The 14,503-nt window shown below is 35.8% G+C and overlaps 1 protein-coding gene across 17 annotated transcripts in view; it reads right to left on the bottom strand.

The window, feature by feature from the left end:
* Positions 1 to 396: 396 nt before the first annotated feature.
* LOC126092534 (CUGBP Elav-like family member 2) overlaps positions 397 to 14,503 on the bottom strand; it is an 823,092-nt gene continuing 808,985 nt past the window's right edge. For all 17 annotated transcript variants that reach the window (XM_049908171.1, XM_049908169.1, XM_049908166.1 and 14 more), the window contains 3 exons: positions 8,364 to 8,612; positions 5,090 to 5,224; positions 397 to 3,161 (listed from right to left, as the gene is read on the bottom strand). In XM_049908171.1, the coding sequence (XP_049764128.1) occupies positions 5,097 to 5,224; positions 8,364 to 8,612 (377 nt within the window). In that variant the 3' untranslated portion in view covers positions 397 to 3,161; positions 5,090 to 5,096. The remainder of the gene's footprint in view (positions 3,162 to 5,089; positions 5,225 to 8,363; positions 8,613 to 14,503) is intronic.

Raw genomic sequence — 14,503 nt, 5'->3', positions numbered from 1 at the left:
CATCGGCTGTATTTATTAGTGGTGGTGGAAGGTGTCACTATTTTTTCTATACTGTGTTGGTGTGATTTAAGTGATCCCTCTTTTTAAGTAGTTGTGGAGCATGAGGTAGAGTTTCCATGTAACTTTTCTTTGCAGGCTCTGAAATTTCAGTAAACCTACAAATGTATAAATAACTTTAACTCTCTGAAACATACTTTGTTAAATTTTGTGAAAGAGAACCAATTCAATTCCTTTGCTCTTGTCCAATTTAATGTAACTGACACAAGAGCTTAAATTTTTTATAAATGTCCAATGCAAAATTTTTTTCAATTGTTTCAAAATTTACTGATTTTTAGATCCTCCATCAACACTTTTTTTTGGAAAAGGGTGTAGGAATGTTAATATAAATCTTAGAAGTACTTTCAAAATAGGTTTTTAATTTTCTTCATGCTGCCCTTTACAATACACTTATTAGTCATTTCTTAAATAACCACATAACTGAATTCTATCGGACTATAGTAGTATAAATCTGCTTTTTACCCCTTTTCTGCTGTGGATATCTTTTTTTTAAAAACTAAATATTTCTGTCTACATTTCTTTCAATGTACATAAATACTTATGCTGCAAATTGTGAGCACTTCTTTTTAATTTACATAAAACAGGCTCGAACAAGGAACACGACATACTGTTGTGCTACTCCACTTGGACAGAACAACCATGGAAACTACATTTTGTTCCTGAGATTTTTGTAGACCATTTTAACAACAGTTGTTTGCAGTATAATAGAACCAAGAGACTGTTAGAATATGATGAACAATATTTTAAACACAACAAAAACACAACAAAGATTACAGTACTACTATACTGAAGGTGCCAGGTGACTGTAAGATCTTTCTCACATTAGTCTTACAGCCAACACAGTCAATCTGCCCCAATAAGTTTGAAACACATCAAAGTTTGCTCATCAAATATCACAAATGCCCTTTAAAGAATAAAAGTCATCTCAATATAATATACGCTGCAGGAACAAACAACATTGCAAACTGACAAGATGTATGAAATAGGAGACATTTACAAAAAATTTTCTCCTCCATTAACCTCATTCGAATAATCTAATTTTTGTTTATAAAACATTTTGAATCTCTACAAAAAGAAAGTCCACAATTACATTTTTTCTTGGATGTTCTATGAATAATGAGCCTCTGACAATGCCCATGCCAACAATGGGCGTATCTTTAACAGGAATATGATTTTTTTTCCCCCTCAAAGAAGCAGATTCAAAGGAACATTAAAGAGGCCTATCACAATGGAGTAGTATTAACAGTCATTTTCTCAGATGTGAAACAAAATTATTGTCATTTATGACAGTAAGCAAAATTTCTTATTCATAAACAATGAATTTTTTTTTTTTTTACACCAATGGATAGAGCCTCACATTTATAGCATGCTCCAGATGAAACAGAACACAACAAATAAACACTTTCTACAATATAACTAACAACAAACTTTAAGTATTAATTCACAATAATATGAATGGAACAAATAAAGAAACACCCCACAAAAAGAAACAAATAAAATTAGCACTAATAATTCCATCTTGCTATCATACCAACATGACACAAAACAAGATGTAAACAACTAACATACATAATTAAGGTGATATATATTACTTCAAATTAATCACATCTTCACTATGAAAACAATTAATAATTAATGTAACATTGCCTAGTCTACCACATATAAATACACAGTATGGTCATCATCAATGGTTTCTGCCTTTCCTTAGGTTGAATTATATGCCAGACTGAACAACTTAAACATATATGTTGCACCTTCACACATCATAACGTTAACATAACAATGGTGGGGATTAAGAACAGTCACAGTACAACTGGCAAACCAGACATTAACGACATATCTTTGGTTAAGTAATCCGTGTCCCTTTTGGTAACTTTACAGATATTTTCCTTCTGACACTGTACTATTCAGTTTACACAATTTTCACTGGAGACAGAAAATCTGTTTTATACTGCCTTCAAACATCAAACATTCAAACATAATAATATAAACACGCTCTTTATTTTCTATTCTATAAGTCTTTAACAATCACTTGTTTTAATTGCATTCAAGTAAGACTAGGAAAAGTGCCTTTTGTACACAGAAAATGGTAACAATAATGACATAAAACTAGCATTTTCATTGAAGATAGTGAATACTAAGAGAAAAAAAGATGGAGTGCAAGGTTACAGAAAAAGTGAATTTATGGCAGATGGTACTTTAGTGAGGGATCCTTTCCAGGAGGTGGCACTACATGTATTGTACAAAATACATTAATTTGACAACAACAGCAGGTGAAAGACAACACTGATTTAAAATGCTTACAGGTCTGTGTCAGTCAAAGAATTAAAATGATGCAGCCTGCCACATCCTGCACTAACCCTCATCTGGAGGTGCACTTGGTCCTGTCATTTGAAATATTTGCTCAGCAATTTGTCACATATATCAAGTATATCAGGAGCTGAGTGAATTAAGAAGTACAGACTATGTTTGGTGTAAGCCATCTGAAGTAATAAAATGAATAATATAAAGAAATTATTTCCAGTTCCATGAAATACACACCAATCCGCCATAACAGTTATTTAACACCATAATACAAAACTTATTTTTAACAACAAATACACAGTGTTCTGCACAGATACATTTATTACTGTACTTAATGACAACATACTTAAGAACTTACAGGTTCAAAAAATAACAAATTGCTTTTGTTATGTAAAGGACATTTTTTAATTTTTTGTTTTATTTGAGAATTCAACATCAATTTATAAAAATTACTCTGAGTTTTTCATACAGTATTCAGCAAAACAGTTTCTGCTCTTTCATTGTCACATGCAAACACAGTGCACAGTATTTCAAATCTGATCATTTCATTTTCAAAGAAGAAACATTGACATTTAATTACAATCTTCACAAATTTTATCTCCTTTGTGCTGATATGATTTTGTTACGCTATTTTACTAAAATGCTGTTATTTCAAGTAAAAAAAAAAATACAAAATGATATAGAGAAATTCACAAACGTACAGGTGGCCGGCACAGTTCTCAGTCGTCGGACCCGTACGACACAATGTGACTATTTTGGTTACGGACGGTCCAGGGGCAAACCACAGAGCGCAGGCCTTCCTGACACCCAACAGAGAGAAACAGCAAGTGTTACAACACAGCACATTTAAAGCTTTCAATTACTACAGTCATGCCGCTACATACAATCACGGAAAGGAAAGACTGAGCGGAAATAGAAAAAGAAACAGTGCTCACAGACGAACAGTGCAAGTTTAGTCTTTGAGGTAGTTTGAGGATATGATTCATCTTACAAATGAAGCAACAAATGACGAAATGCCACAATGAGCACTACAGAAGAATTACTAATACTGAACTTTGCAAATCTTTTTAAAGCAATGCGTCAGGAAAGATCCGTGCATTAAACAACTGTCAATTTTTAAAATAACAGTACTTCCTATATCCTAAAATGCTTTCAGTTCATTGTCAGCTGCTTCAACTGCCGAGAGTACCTAATATGTCTTAGCATGCCACAATCACTAAGTTCTTTGTTTAATGGTATACAAAACTGATAAAAATGGTAGATTACTACTGGTAGAACACACACAAAAAAAGACACAAACAATTAACAACAATTCTCTAGTTGTGGCATTATTTACAAATTTTTTTTTAATACGCTGCTTGGTTAATGTGCAACCACACAAGATACAATCTGAAGGGACTCAAGCTGCATACATGGGAAGTATTAGTTAATATAGACTAGAATAATACTGCAAACATACACAAAAAAAAAATTACAGCACTAATTAGGTAATAAACCACTGTGAATGCTGGCAGGATGCAGTTGTTTATGCAAGAGCATGCTGTATTAAGATATATGCACATTCATGTGTGTGATTTTGCTCGGAAGACAGTTAACTACTGTACAAGTGTGTCCAGAAAGTACGTGTAACAATGATGGAGAACAGCACGACTGATGCAAGATGTTAGTAAAAAGAGATACATGTTTATTAAACACAGAAACAGACATTAATACCATATAAACCTACAATTTCCTAAGCACCCCACATCTATTTTATGACACGTGCACCACTCTACATTAAGCAGGAGAAAAAGAAATGGGTTGGAGGGGACAAGTTTTTTTTTTATTTGTAAATGAACTGACACCTAGAGAAATTTGCTTCTTGAATTTCTGTTGTTACTTAATGTTATAAGATTAACTTGTAACATCATGATGACTAGATGAAAAGTGGCTCTTGATATTAGTACAACTAGGAAAATCACATCACAAGTCTTATTGTGAAACTCTGATTACATGAACTGGTGGGAGTTACAAAATAATGTTTTTTTCTCACATTATAAAGTGTCAAAATACACAATTTTAGGAACTATTTATACCAGGAAGCAGTAATCAAATGAGAAACTATATCAGTTACAAAAATAGTATGATATTTGTGCAACTGAAACATGTACCAACATTCTACTTTGCAGAAGCGCAACTTGGAAACTACATGAAAATCTTTTTAACAAGATGTCACTCTTTCATTTGTTTCTTCATTTTATCTTGGTTTGGTTGAGTTTCCCCTGTTGCTTGTAGTTTGACAAATAACGTTCAATATTTAAAGTGAGTCAACTAATAAATGCTTTCATCAGGCACAAAGTTTATTTTATATTATTATTATTATCATCATCAATGTTATTAATATAAATATTATTGGAGTGAACTATAATTTAAATCAAAACATGAAAGCCATTATTTACTTCACTGGAGTGCTTACTATGGACAGCTATATAAATGTAACCTTTTACATTGAAAACTGTTCCATGAAAAGCTACTCTATTACAGTGAACAATACAAGGAAGTTTGTCGTCTCAACAAGTAGCTTCATTCTATTTCTGAACATGTGTAAATTACTCTGTCTGAGAAAATAGTGTGGGTGCTCAGCAATAAATGCATCATCCTGAAGTAAAAACAACATTATCCAATGATAAATCTATGAATTGCAACCCAACAACCAATGTCACAAGGTGTTCCATTCCTTGGAGCTCACCTGGCACTTAGTACGGTCTGGATGCCTCCTTGGAGCGCTTCAACTGCACCTTAAGTCTCTTCGTGCCAATCTGGAACCCGTTCATCGCCTGTATTGCTGCCTGGGCGCTGACTGGGTTGTCATATGACACAAAACCTAAAAAAAAGCAAATACAACGATTTTTTATATACCAGGCACATTTATTTTCCTCCAGATATTAAAAGTAATAGTGACAGTGTCAAAGAGAGGTACTTTGTAAGGAAACTAGAGCTTTTTGCAGCAATAAGTACAAAGATTCAGGGAAATAGCTGATGAAATGTTTTGTAACAAGTGTCCTCCTCTGTGGTACTGAATCATGGACAATAAAGAAGAACGTAAAGGCTTTCTGAGGTGTGGACGTGGAGGAGGATGGAAAAATAAGTTGGATGGATAGGGTGAAAAATGAAGAGGCAGTGCAAAGAGTGGGAGAGCAGAGAGAGTTACAGAGTGCAATAATATAAATGAAATGAAACTGGGTAGGACATGTATTAAGAAAGGAGGGGGCTTATAAAAAAAACAGTCTTAGTGGAACATATGGAGGTCGGGGAAGAAGTAATTTCAGTTCCTCGACAATGTGCTGAATGGCAGTATGTACGGCAGCATTAAACAAAAAGAGATGTTGGACTGCCTCAAATGGAGATGTAAAAGACCTGCTAAGATAGCAGGAATCTAATGTACTGAGGGTTTTATCTACTGTATTTACTCGAATCTAAGCCGCACTTTTTTTCCGGTTTTTGTAATCCAAAAAACCGCCTGCGGCTTAGAATCGAGTGCAAAGTAAGCGGAAGTTCTGAAAAATGTTGGTAGGTGCCGCCACAACTAACTTCTGCCGTCGAATATATGTAGTGCTACACAGGCATGCTTTGTCGGCTCAAAGATAAATACTGGTGCCAAAACTTCTGCGTCAGTAAATAAATTTTTAAAAAAATGTGGAAGACGAGCTTTTTTTCCTCCGCCCCGAGTTTCGACCACTGCATTTTCATAATTTATCCAACGAAGTAAATACAAATTCCGTATTGTTCATCTTTGAATGTAGTAGAATTTCAATGTACTACGAAAATCCGACTGGCAAGACTGTTTTGGGATGTTTTTCAATACGGCCAACTCTACTTTCTGAATTTTTTCCTACCTGTGAGAGGAGATGGTTGCTAATAGTAACCTGATGAAATGTGAATCACAAGCAGTATTCTCTTCACCATTCACCATAAGAATAATACGAATATAAACATTTTGCCGTGTATTCTTCCGTGTTTGTTGCTATCTCATTTAAATCCTGTCTGCCTAATAAACTACGAAACTAGAGTGAGACAACAGCAAACGCGGAAGAATATACTTATCGTGTCATGTTTATACTCGTATTATTCTTATGCCTAATAGTGATACAGTCAGAAATGAAGCACGGCAACTGACTAGATTTTTAAATCTAAGATGACTCTAATTTCTGTGCAGAATTTGATGTACTAAAGAAGCGGCCGCACAGATTTTCAAACGGAGAAAAATTTTCGCCTAACTCTCGTTCAGAACATGTTCTTCATACGCAGCCTATTATTTGGTTCTTGTTGATCATTCTCAAAGGAAGCAGCAGTGTAAGTAACAACAAATAGCAGCCTCTTGCCATTGTTTCGCTGATGAGACGATTCGCCTCTTTTTAGTTGTAAGCGGCGGTAGCGCGCACAAAAGCAAGCCATGCCGCGAGTGGTGACAGGCCGTAAGCACACACTATCAGAATGCGACAAACAATGCATGACACAGTACAGTGATGCATTTTCAGCTTAGAGTGACGTAAACACCTATAACAGAGAAAACGGCACTTATCAGATCAAAGCAAAATAAGCAATCGATTCAAACCAGACGAAGCATGTGAAAAAGGAAGGGTACCCGTATAAATACGGACGGAGCGCCTGACGCATAGCAATGGCTACCTGGTAAAGCTTAACTGCTAAGCTTACGACTCGAACCAAACTACTGTAGCTGTATCGTCATTCATTCAACCTAAATTGTGTCTCATATTACAATGGACCAACTTTGTTTCGATTTGGAGGTGCGGCCTAAAACTTTTCTCTCCCCTTGAATTTCGAGTCTCAAATTTCAGGTGCGGCTTAGATTCGAGTAAATACGGTATTTATTTCCTGTAGACATATCTATACATTGTACTGCAACTGAAACTGAAGATAAACTTAACAAATACCCGATTATCAAGTAAATATGAAGGCAATTCATTTCTATTTTTAGTGCTTATTTTTTACTTTTCTTTAATCATATATTAGCACTGTCCTGGCAGAATGCTGCACCGCAATTTTTTGTTTATTCTCGGAACATGTAATGTAATCCCCACTATACTTGCAAGCAAGGTCTTGTGTTCATCTATAGGCAAGAGAAAAAAAATGAATCTTGTAATTCACACGTAAGTAATTCTTTACCATGGTCTAGCACTAATAATTTATGCAATCCACTAATACCTGGAGGGCAGTACATCTACTTTTTCTTTGCCTCGTTTGTTAACCACGAGTTTGAAACTTTTGGGTTCTCTGCCTGTTCTTCATGCTACGTTTTAGCATTTGTCTGGTACTTTCTTAGTGTCAACAATTAACGGACAGTTCCTGCTCATATTTTCAGCATAAAGCACTTCGAACTCTGTTCTTGATGGTCTACTCTTAGGTCACCCATTTTTACTAGTGAAACTAACTTTTGACTTTAAATCCTATTAAAAAGTCTTTAATGGTTCTTTTACAAACTATAAAATCCACTGCTGATGGACATAAGCTCCTAAAACGTCTCAACTCTTAACGTATCAAAGCTAAAATTATGATTTAACAGGCAAATACGTCAACCCTGCCTTGCAATAACCATTTTATGCAATCATATACTAATAACTATTATTTACAGGCCCCAAAACCACATTTTTCTTGCCATTTGGCAGGAAGGGTGGGAACTCTTCCAGAATAGCAGATGTTGTCCAGACAAGCAAAACATTAAATAGGAAGCAATACATTAGCTGAAACAATCAGCTCACACCCTGCTGCACACGTGGAAGTAGCTTTGTTGTTTTTACCTCCAAGCACAAATAGTAGCTTCTCTGTATTTTTTAGCTTCTCTATAATTTTTTCAGTCCCTCCTCTCAAGGCTAACTTTTAGTCTTAAGTGCATACAAGGGCTGGCCGATACACTTGACGTACTCCACATCTTATCCTCTATAAATATTTTTTCTAAACTACTTGCAAAAGGAAACAAGTTATAAAGTGAAAGTATCACTTACCAAAACACTTTGAAAGATTGGTTTGTTTATCAATGAATACTTTGGCTGACACAATGTTCCCAAAGGGCAAGAAGGTGGATGCAAGATCAGTATCACTGAATTCTTGTGGTAAGTGGTAGATGAAGAGGTTTGCTCCCTCAGGCCCCTCTATCTGCTTGCCAGCTGGACCTGCAGTGCTTCCAGCCCCTGTTATGCTCCCAGGTCCAGAGCCACCTCCGTGGGCACCGCCACTGCCAAATGCCGGAAAACCTGCGGTGCAAAGAAACACTTGGCACACGCACGCACACGGATAGCAATAGTATTATTATATCTTTATAAATGTTACTGCATGCATTTTATCCAAATACTTTTACTTGAAACAGTGTAGTGAAGGAAGTTATGAGGTTATATTAATAGTGCTACAAATTAGCAGCGACTAAAGATGACAGCTTTCTAGTTACGTGCTTTAGCTACCTACTAATGTGCATTCTACTTTCTGTTGCTACAGTAAAAATTCATTCTTCCATATTTGCTACAGATAATTTGCAAAGTTTATCATAATATTCTAATACCATCGTGTTAAAAAAATAAGAAAAAACATTGAAAACCTTATCAATAACTTGAACTTGAACTTTCAATAAATTTGAGTAATGCCAACATACTACCAACCTATTCTGTGTCAGACATCAGTTTTTAATGCTGTACAACATATTGCAGAAATGTGGAAATGATTATGTCCCCTCCCCCCACAACCCCCTTGCACTATAACTCTTAAGGCAAATATTGTATCTCTTAAGTTTAATACTGTAGATGATAACTGTGCTGTTTATGTAGGACCATTAAAGATGGTTGTAGATAAACAGTAGGTCATCCACAGATGTCTCACAGCAGATTATTGTGGGAACAATCGATCATATTGTGCCCTCGTAGGTTTGATTCAAGTAAGGGAATTTAACTAGCCACAAATAAAAAAAATGTGACAAAGAATTGCCAGTGCTGTTAACCAGTCTGGTTCTCAAAGTCAAACGAAGTCAAGTTCGAAGCGCAGCAAAGGAGTTTCAATGCCTTAAACTAAAAAAACATTTTTTCCTAGGAGTTCTAAGGTACTACATCTGTGACCGTCTCAATTTTTTTTAAAAATTGTTTTGATGCAATCTGATACAATGCAGCAAAACAATTCGGCCTGAGAATTACTTTTAATTCAGCTGAAGCATTCATTACTTTACCTTCAGAAAATTGATAAAAACTTGAATTTGCTAAAGGAATGTACCTGAACTGTTTCAGTTTCTGGATGCATATTGTGTACAGAGGATTTATCACAGATTTCTTTTACACCTGCCATAACACATGTAATTGCTTACCACTGAACATTGGTTTTACGTGCTTGCATTTTTCTTTTCATTAGACACAATTTGTGAATCTATCTGCAGTAATAAAGAATTTTCCGAAATGATTTCTTACTCTATAATTTTATATTTATCATATTGTGTGTTTTCCAGAGTTTGAAAATTGTAATTTCACACTGTATTTCAAACTTAATACTGCAGAGCTTTCTTTTCATATAAGAAATTAAAAGGGTCTTTTACTATGACTTAACCGAAATGAATTCCTCTTTAGAATTTTTATTGCCATAAATTTTGTTCGTCCACAGGGATTATAATTAAGAGCAAAAATTCATGTCCAACAATCACCTACTAAATTTATTTATCATTTACACAATGACCTCGTCTAAATTACTTCTTGCCTTAACTGTGTCACTCAGCACACAACAACAATTAGAAGCAGACTAAGGGGGGCAACAGCTTTACTACATAACATAAAAAATTAAATACCAAAAGTACACTGGTGTATAAAGAAAATAAAAAGTGCCATGCAGTGTTTGTAATACCGTAAGTAACACGAAGAGACAAATGGTGCCTCTCTCTTGTTTTGCCAACCTTCCTATTCATGCAATATCTACTTTCTTTTTTAAGTAGTCAGATCACTGTACTTTATAAAAGAAGAACTTACATTTCATATTGCTATAATTAACAGAAAAACCACAGTCAAAGGAAAGGCATCCAGCAGTCACCGTCTTGACACTGACCAGCAGGAGACAGAAAAAACAAGCGAATTTTTGAAAAATAGAGAATTAATTTCATAGCCCTATAAGTGACGATTAACAACATTCAAAAGAATTTATTATTACTGTCTTGGTTGAAATTTCTGGAAATTAAGTAGTTGCTGGAAGGCTTGAAACAACTTTTCACTGAAAACAGTGAATTTGTGCGTCTTTACATTCACTTCGTGATTAAACCAATGTACCTAAGCTTCAACACCGTAAAGCAGTTACAATTCCTTGATTATTGTTTTCACTTGAAAAAGATGTGAACTACAGTTAACTTGTGTGATTAACATTGCCACCAATTATTTGTTGAATTTCCTTGCAGCATTAAATTTAAACTTTCCTACAATTTGTCAATATTGCCCAGAATTTTATTTAATCATATTTTTACTGTGTTTCTGATGCATATTACCAACAGTAATATTTAACTATCGATTTTGGGTGACTAAAATATGTAACATTTTCTGTGTTCGTATCAGAGTGGGAAAGGAACAAATGGATGAATTTTTAAAAGATAGGGAAGAATGGGCGATCAGACAAGGTGACGTCATTAGACTTAGGACTTAGTGGTGAGTACCTTTCTTCAGTACTACAAAACATCACTGGTGCTTATTGTTTTGATCCCTCTAAAGCCACGGTTACTGTCTATCGAAAATATGTCGCTGATGTATGTTAATGATGCAGCAGTAACTCAGAAGTTTTACATAATGAATGAATTGATCGTATGGCATTGTTGGCCGCGAGGCCCCATGCAGGGAAGTTCGGCCGCCGTATTGCAAGTCCTTTTTAATTGACACCACTTCGGCGACTTGCGAGTCAATGATGATAAAATGATGATGAAGAACACACAACACCCAGTCGTCACGAGGCAGAGAAAATCCCTCACCACACCGGGAATCGAACCCGGGACCCCGTGCGCCAGAAGCGAGAACGCTACCGCAAGACCACGAGCTGCGGACAGTTTTACATAATTTATATGCAACGGGACATTTACCTGTCCATCCACCATTTACAATTCCAAAGTAAAATCACAGGATCTTGGAGAAAATAGGTGATGTGATGGGAATGACAGAAGAAAAATTAGGACAGTCTCCTACATTTTCCTGGCGATTCGTCATTATCTCATAGAGATCAGGTGTTCTGCCAATCGTCCACGTCTCCACAACTTTATCTTCAATGCCATAACTCAATGTCATAGTCATGTGTCCCTTGACACAATTTCAGGGAACACATGATGAAGACATCCAGTTACAGCGTCAAAATATCGTGTTGGAAAGATGTGGATCACAGGGAGAACACCAGAGCTAACAAGATGACAGGAAAATTAGGGTTCAACAGCCCAGAGATATGTGATCATTGGAGCTAAAGCACAAGCTCTGACTGGGGAAAGATGTAGAATAAAATCAGCTGCATCCCTTTCAAAGAAACCATCCCAGCATTTGCTTTAAGCAATTAAGGGAAACCACAGAAAACCTAAATCTCAATCACTGGACAGACATTTCAACAGCCCCTCTTGAATGCAAGTCCACTGTCCTACGCACTAGGGTACCTTACATAGTGAGGTGATGAAGCAGTAAACAAATATCAAGTGTAAACTCTCATGAATAGTTCAGAATCAACCGACGAGACAACTAACACAGAAATGAAAACTACAGCCATCATCTCTCCATATCCTTATTGTAAATGTTAACTGCTGGTCTACAGCACCCATTCCCTAATGGTAAATTCACTGTGATGCTCCTCTGCTTTCAATGGTGGTGCACTTGGCATGACCAAGGTTGGAATTACTACTGATAAGGTCATAAATACATATAACACTACAAATCACAACATTACTTGCCACAGGGATCACAGACGTGCAAAGTTAGCAGTACTGTTGAAGATAAGTTTTTGAATATTACTTCCAGTAACACAAGAAAAACATAATCTTTGTGTGTACAGTTCTTGAAGAAAATCTGTCTTGAAACACTGGGATACTGGTGAAACAAGATACAATGAATGAACAGAAAGTAATACTGGTCCAAAATCAAATAATGAAAATGGAATGTGACTGATTTATAGTATTATTTTTATAGTAGTCAGCCTTCACAATACAGTCCATCACTATACCCAATTTGAATTCCAGAACCATCAGATCATTTATCAGAATGTAAATAGTTCAGAAGAGATATATCCATTTTGAGCAAAAAGGCAAAAGCAAGAAGGTCAAGATGATGATTACACATTAAGCAAAATTAGTATGACAGTATACACAAGAAATACTAAGGTGCAGGGTATAAAAACAAATTAAAGAAATTTTTACGTAAAATGGATGTGAAACACAACAAGGGGATTTTTGTACATGAAGTGTGTGCTAACAAAGTATTGTTTACTTGATAATGAATGTTTAGCCATTAACAGTGCTGGAATACTTAGTACTTTCAGGGTGCATGGGGCAGGTTTCACGAATAGGCTGCTCATATTAATATGAGTCATTAGTAATTGGTTATAATTAAGGGTATTGTACTTTTGGAAAGTATATTATTCAGCCTGGGAGGTTGGTAGGTCTGAGGGTCTTTGGCAGTGTTCATCTCATTCGACATCTCCATCTTATTTCACATAATGACAGCATGAAATCATTCTCTTTGTACAGAAGCTCTAAATGACGACACAGTGTAGTACGCTGTTGTAAGAGGATACTGCTTTGTTGGTTGGAGTGGCATCACTTTGCTCACACTGAGTCACAATAACCCACTACATTTTCTTGCCTAGAGAATCATCAAGGTATTTCACTATTAAGCATCAAGAAAAATTTTAAAATTCAAAAAGCCATGGCAGCTGTATTTTAATCATTTTCCCTCTCCTATTACACCATTATTTCTCCATTCACAGCACTTTTCCTCTTGCTTTCTTTTTAGTCAGTACAACTATAACTCTGGAGAATTAGCAGTTAGTAACAACTCATCACACGGAGTAAATATCTGGCAATAATCATCATTATATGGAAATCATTAATTTTTATTTAGTGAATGTAACCTTCATCCAATTTTAAAATTCATCTTTGTAGGATTTCATTAACAATTTTTGATCAGTCTACATCTATACTCTACAAGCTACCTTACAGTGTGCAGAAAAGTTGATGCCTTCATAAATACGGGCATGAAAACAATTAGTGCTGATAAGAATCCAGTTGAGCTTAATTTCATGGATTTCTTTGTAACGATCAGTTTTGTAGATGAATGTAGGAGGATGTATGTTGCCCAACTCTTCTTGAAAAGCACAAACCAAAAAAATTGAATGGCGCACCCTCTATGATTTCTAGTTGGCAAGAGCCCTGGATTGAGGGTGGGGGGTGTAGTGACTCTGGACACACAGAAGTTCATACATGCCAGACAGAGATTTAGTGATTGAGATTCTGATGTTGTCTACAGACGGACATGTATGGGTACAGTATCTACCACTGAAAACAGCAACATCTGGAGTCAAGACATTCATGTTATATGATTCCAGAATTGTGTATGTATGGCCTTTCATCATATACACACAAAAAGGAACAAAATTAGACAAAATACATAAAGACAAGCTGCATTCAACTAAGATTGTAATGAGAGAGATAAAACTATATCTGAATAAAGATTATTGCCTTAATGGCAACTAACTACTACAACTCGCCTCATTGAATTATTTATGTTTGAGAAAACTAATGTGTGGAACTATGTGGCTGCCCAGAAGAGACATGCTTCCTATCATTTCATCACAAAAAACTAAATAAGATAGCCATTGATGCTTTTCAGTGGGGAAAATGGACAGCAGTTCAATGGAAGAAAAGGAGACAGGTATGTATCTTGACCACTATCAACAATGCTGAAGTTAAAGCAGTAAACAAAACATATGGAGAGGCTTGTGTTTAAACAGGTAGATGTCACATTCAAAAGGACAGGCAGAGTAGACAACTTTGGTAACAACCCAGGAAATCATAAAAGTAGAAAAATATTGGGGGGGGGGGGGGGGGGGCGCACTCTTGAGTCCTGTATTGCCATTATTGAGACCATTGTCTACAAACACAATTTACAGCACT

The sequence above is a fragment of the Schistocerca cancellata genome, chromosome 7 (assembly GCF_023864275.1).
Source record: "Schistocerca cancellata isolate TAMUIC-IGC-003103 chromosome 7, iqSchCanc2.1, whole genome shotgun sequence".
In the NCBI taxonomy this organism is placed as follows: domain Eukaryota; kingdom Metazoa; phylum Arthropoda; class Insecta; order Orthoptera; family Acrididae; genus Schistocerca; species Schistocerca cancellata.
Note: the sequence above shows the minus strand (reverse complement) of the source record. Positions and strands in the feature narration are given on the sequence as shown.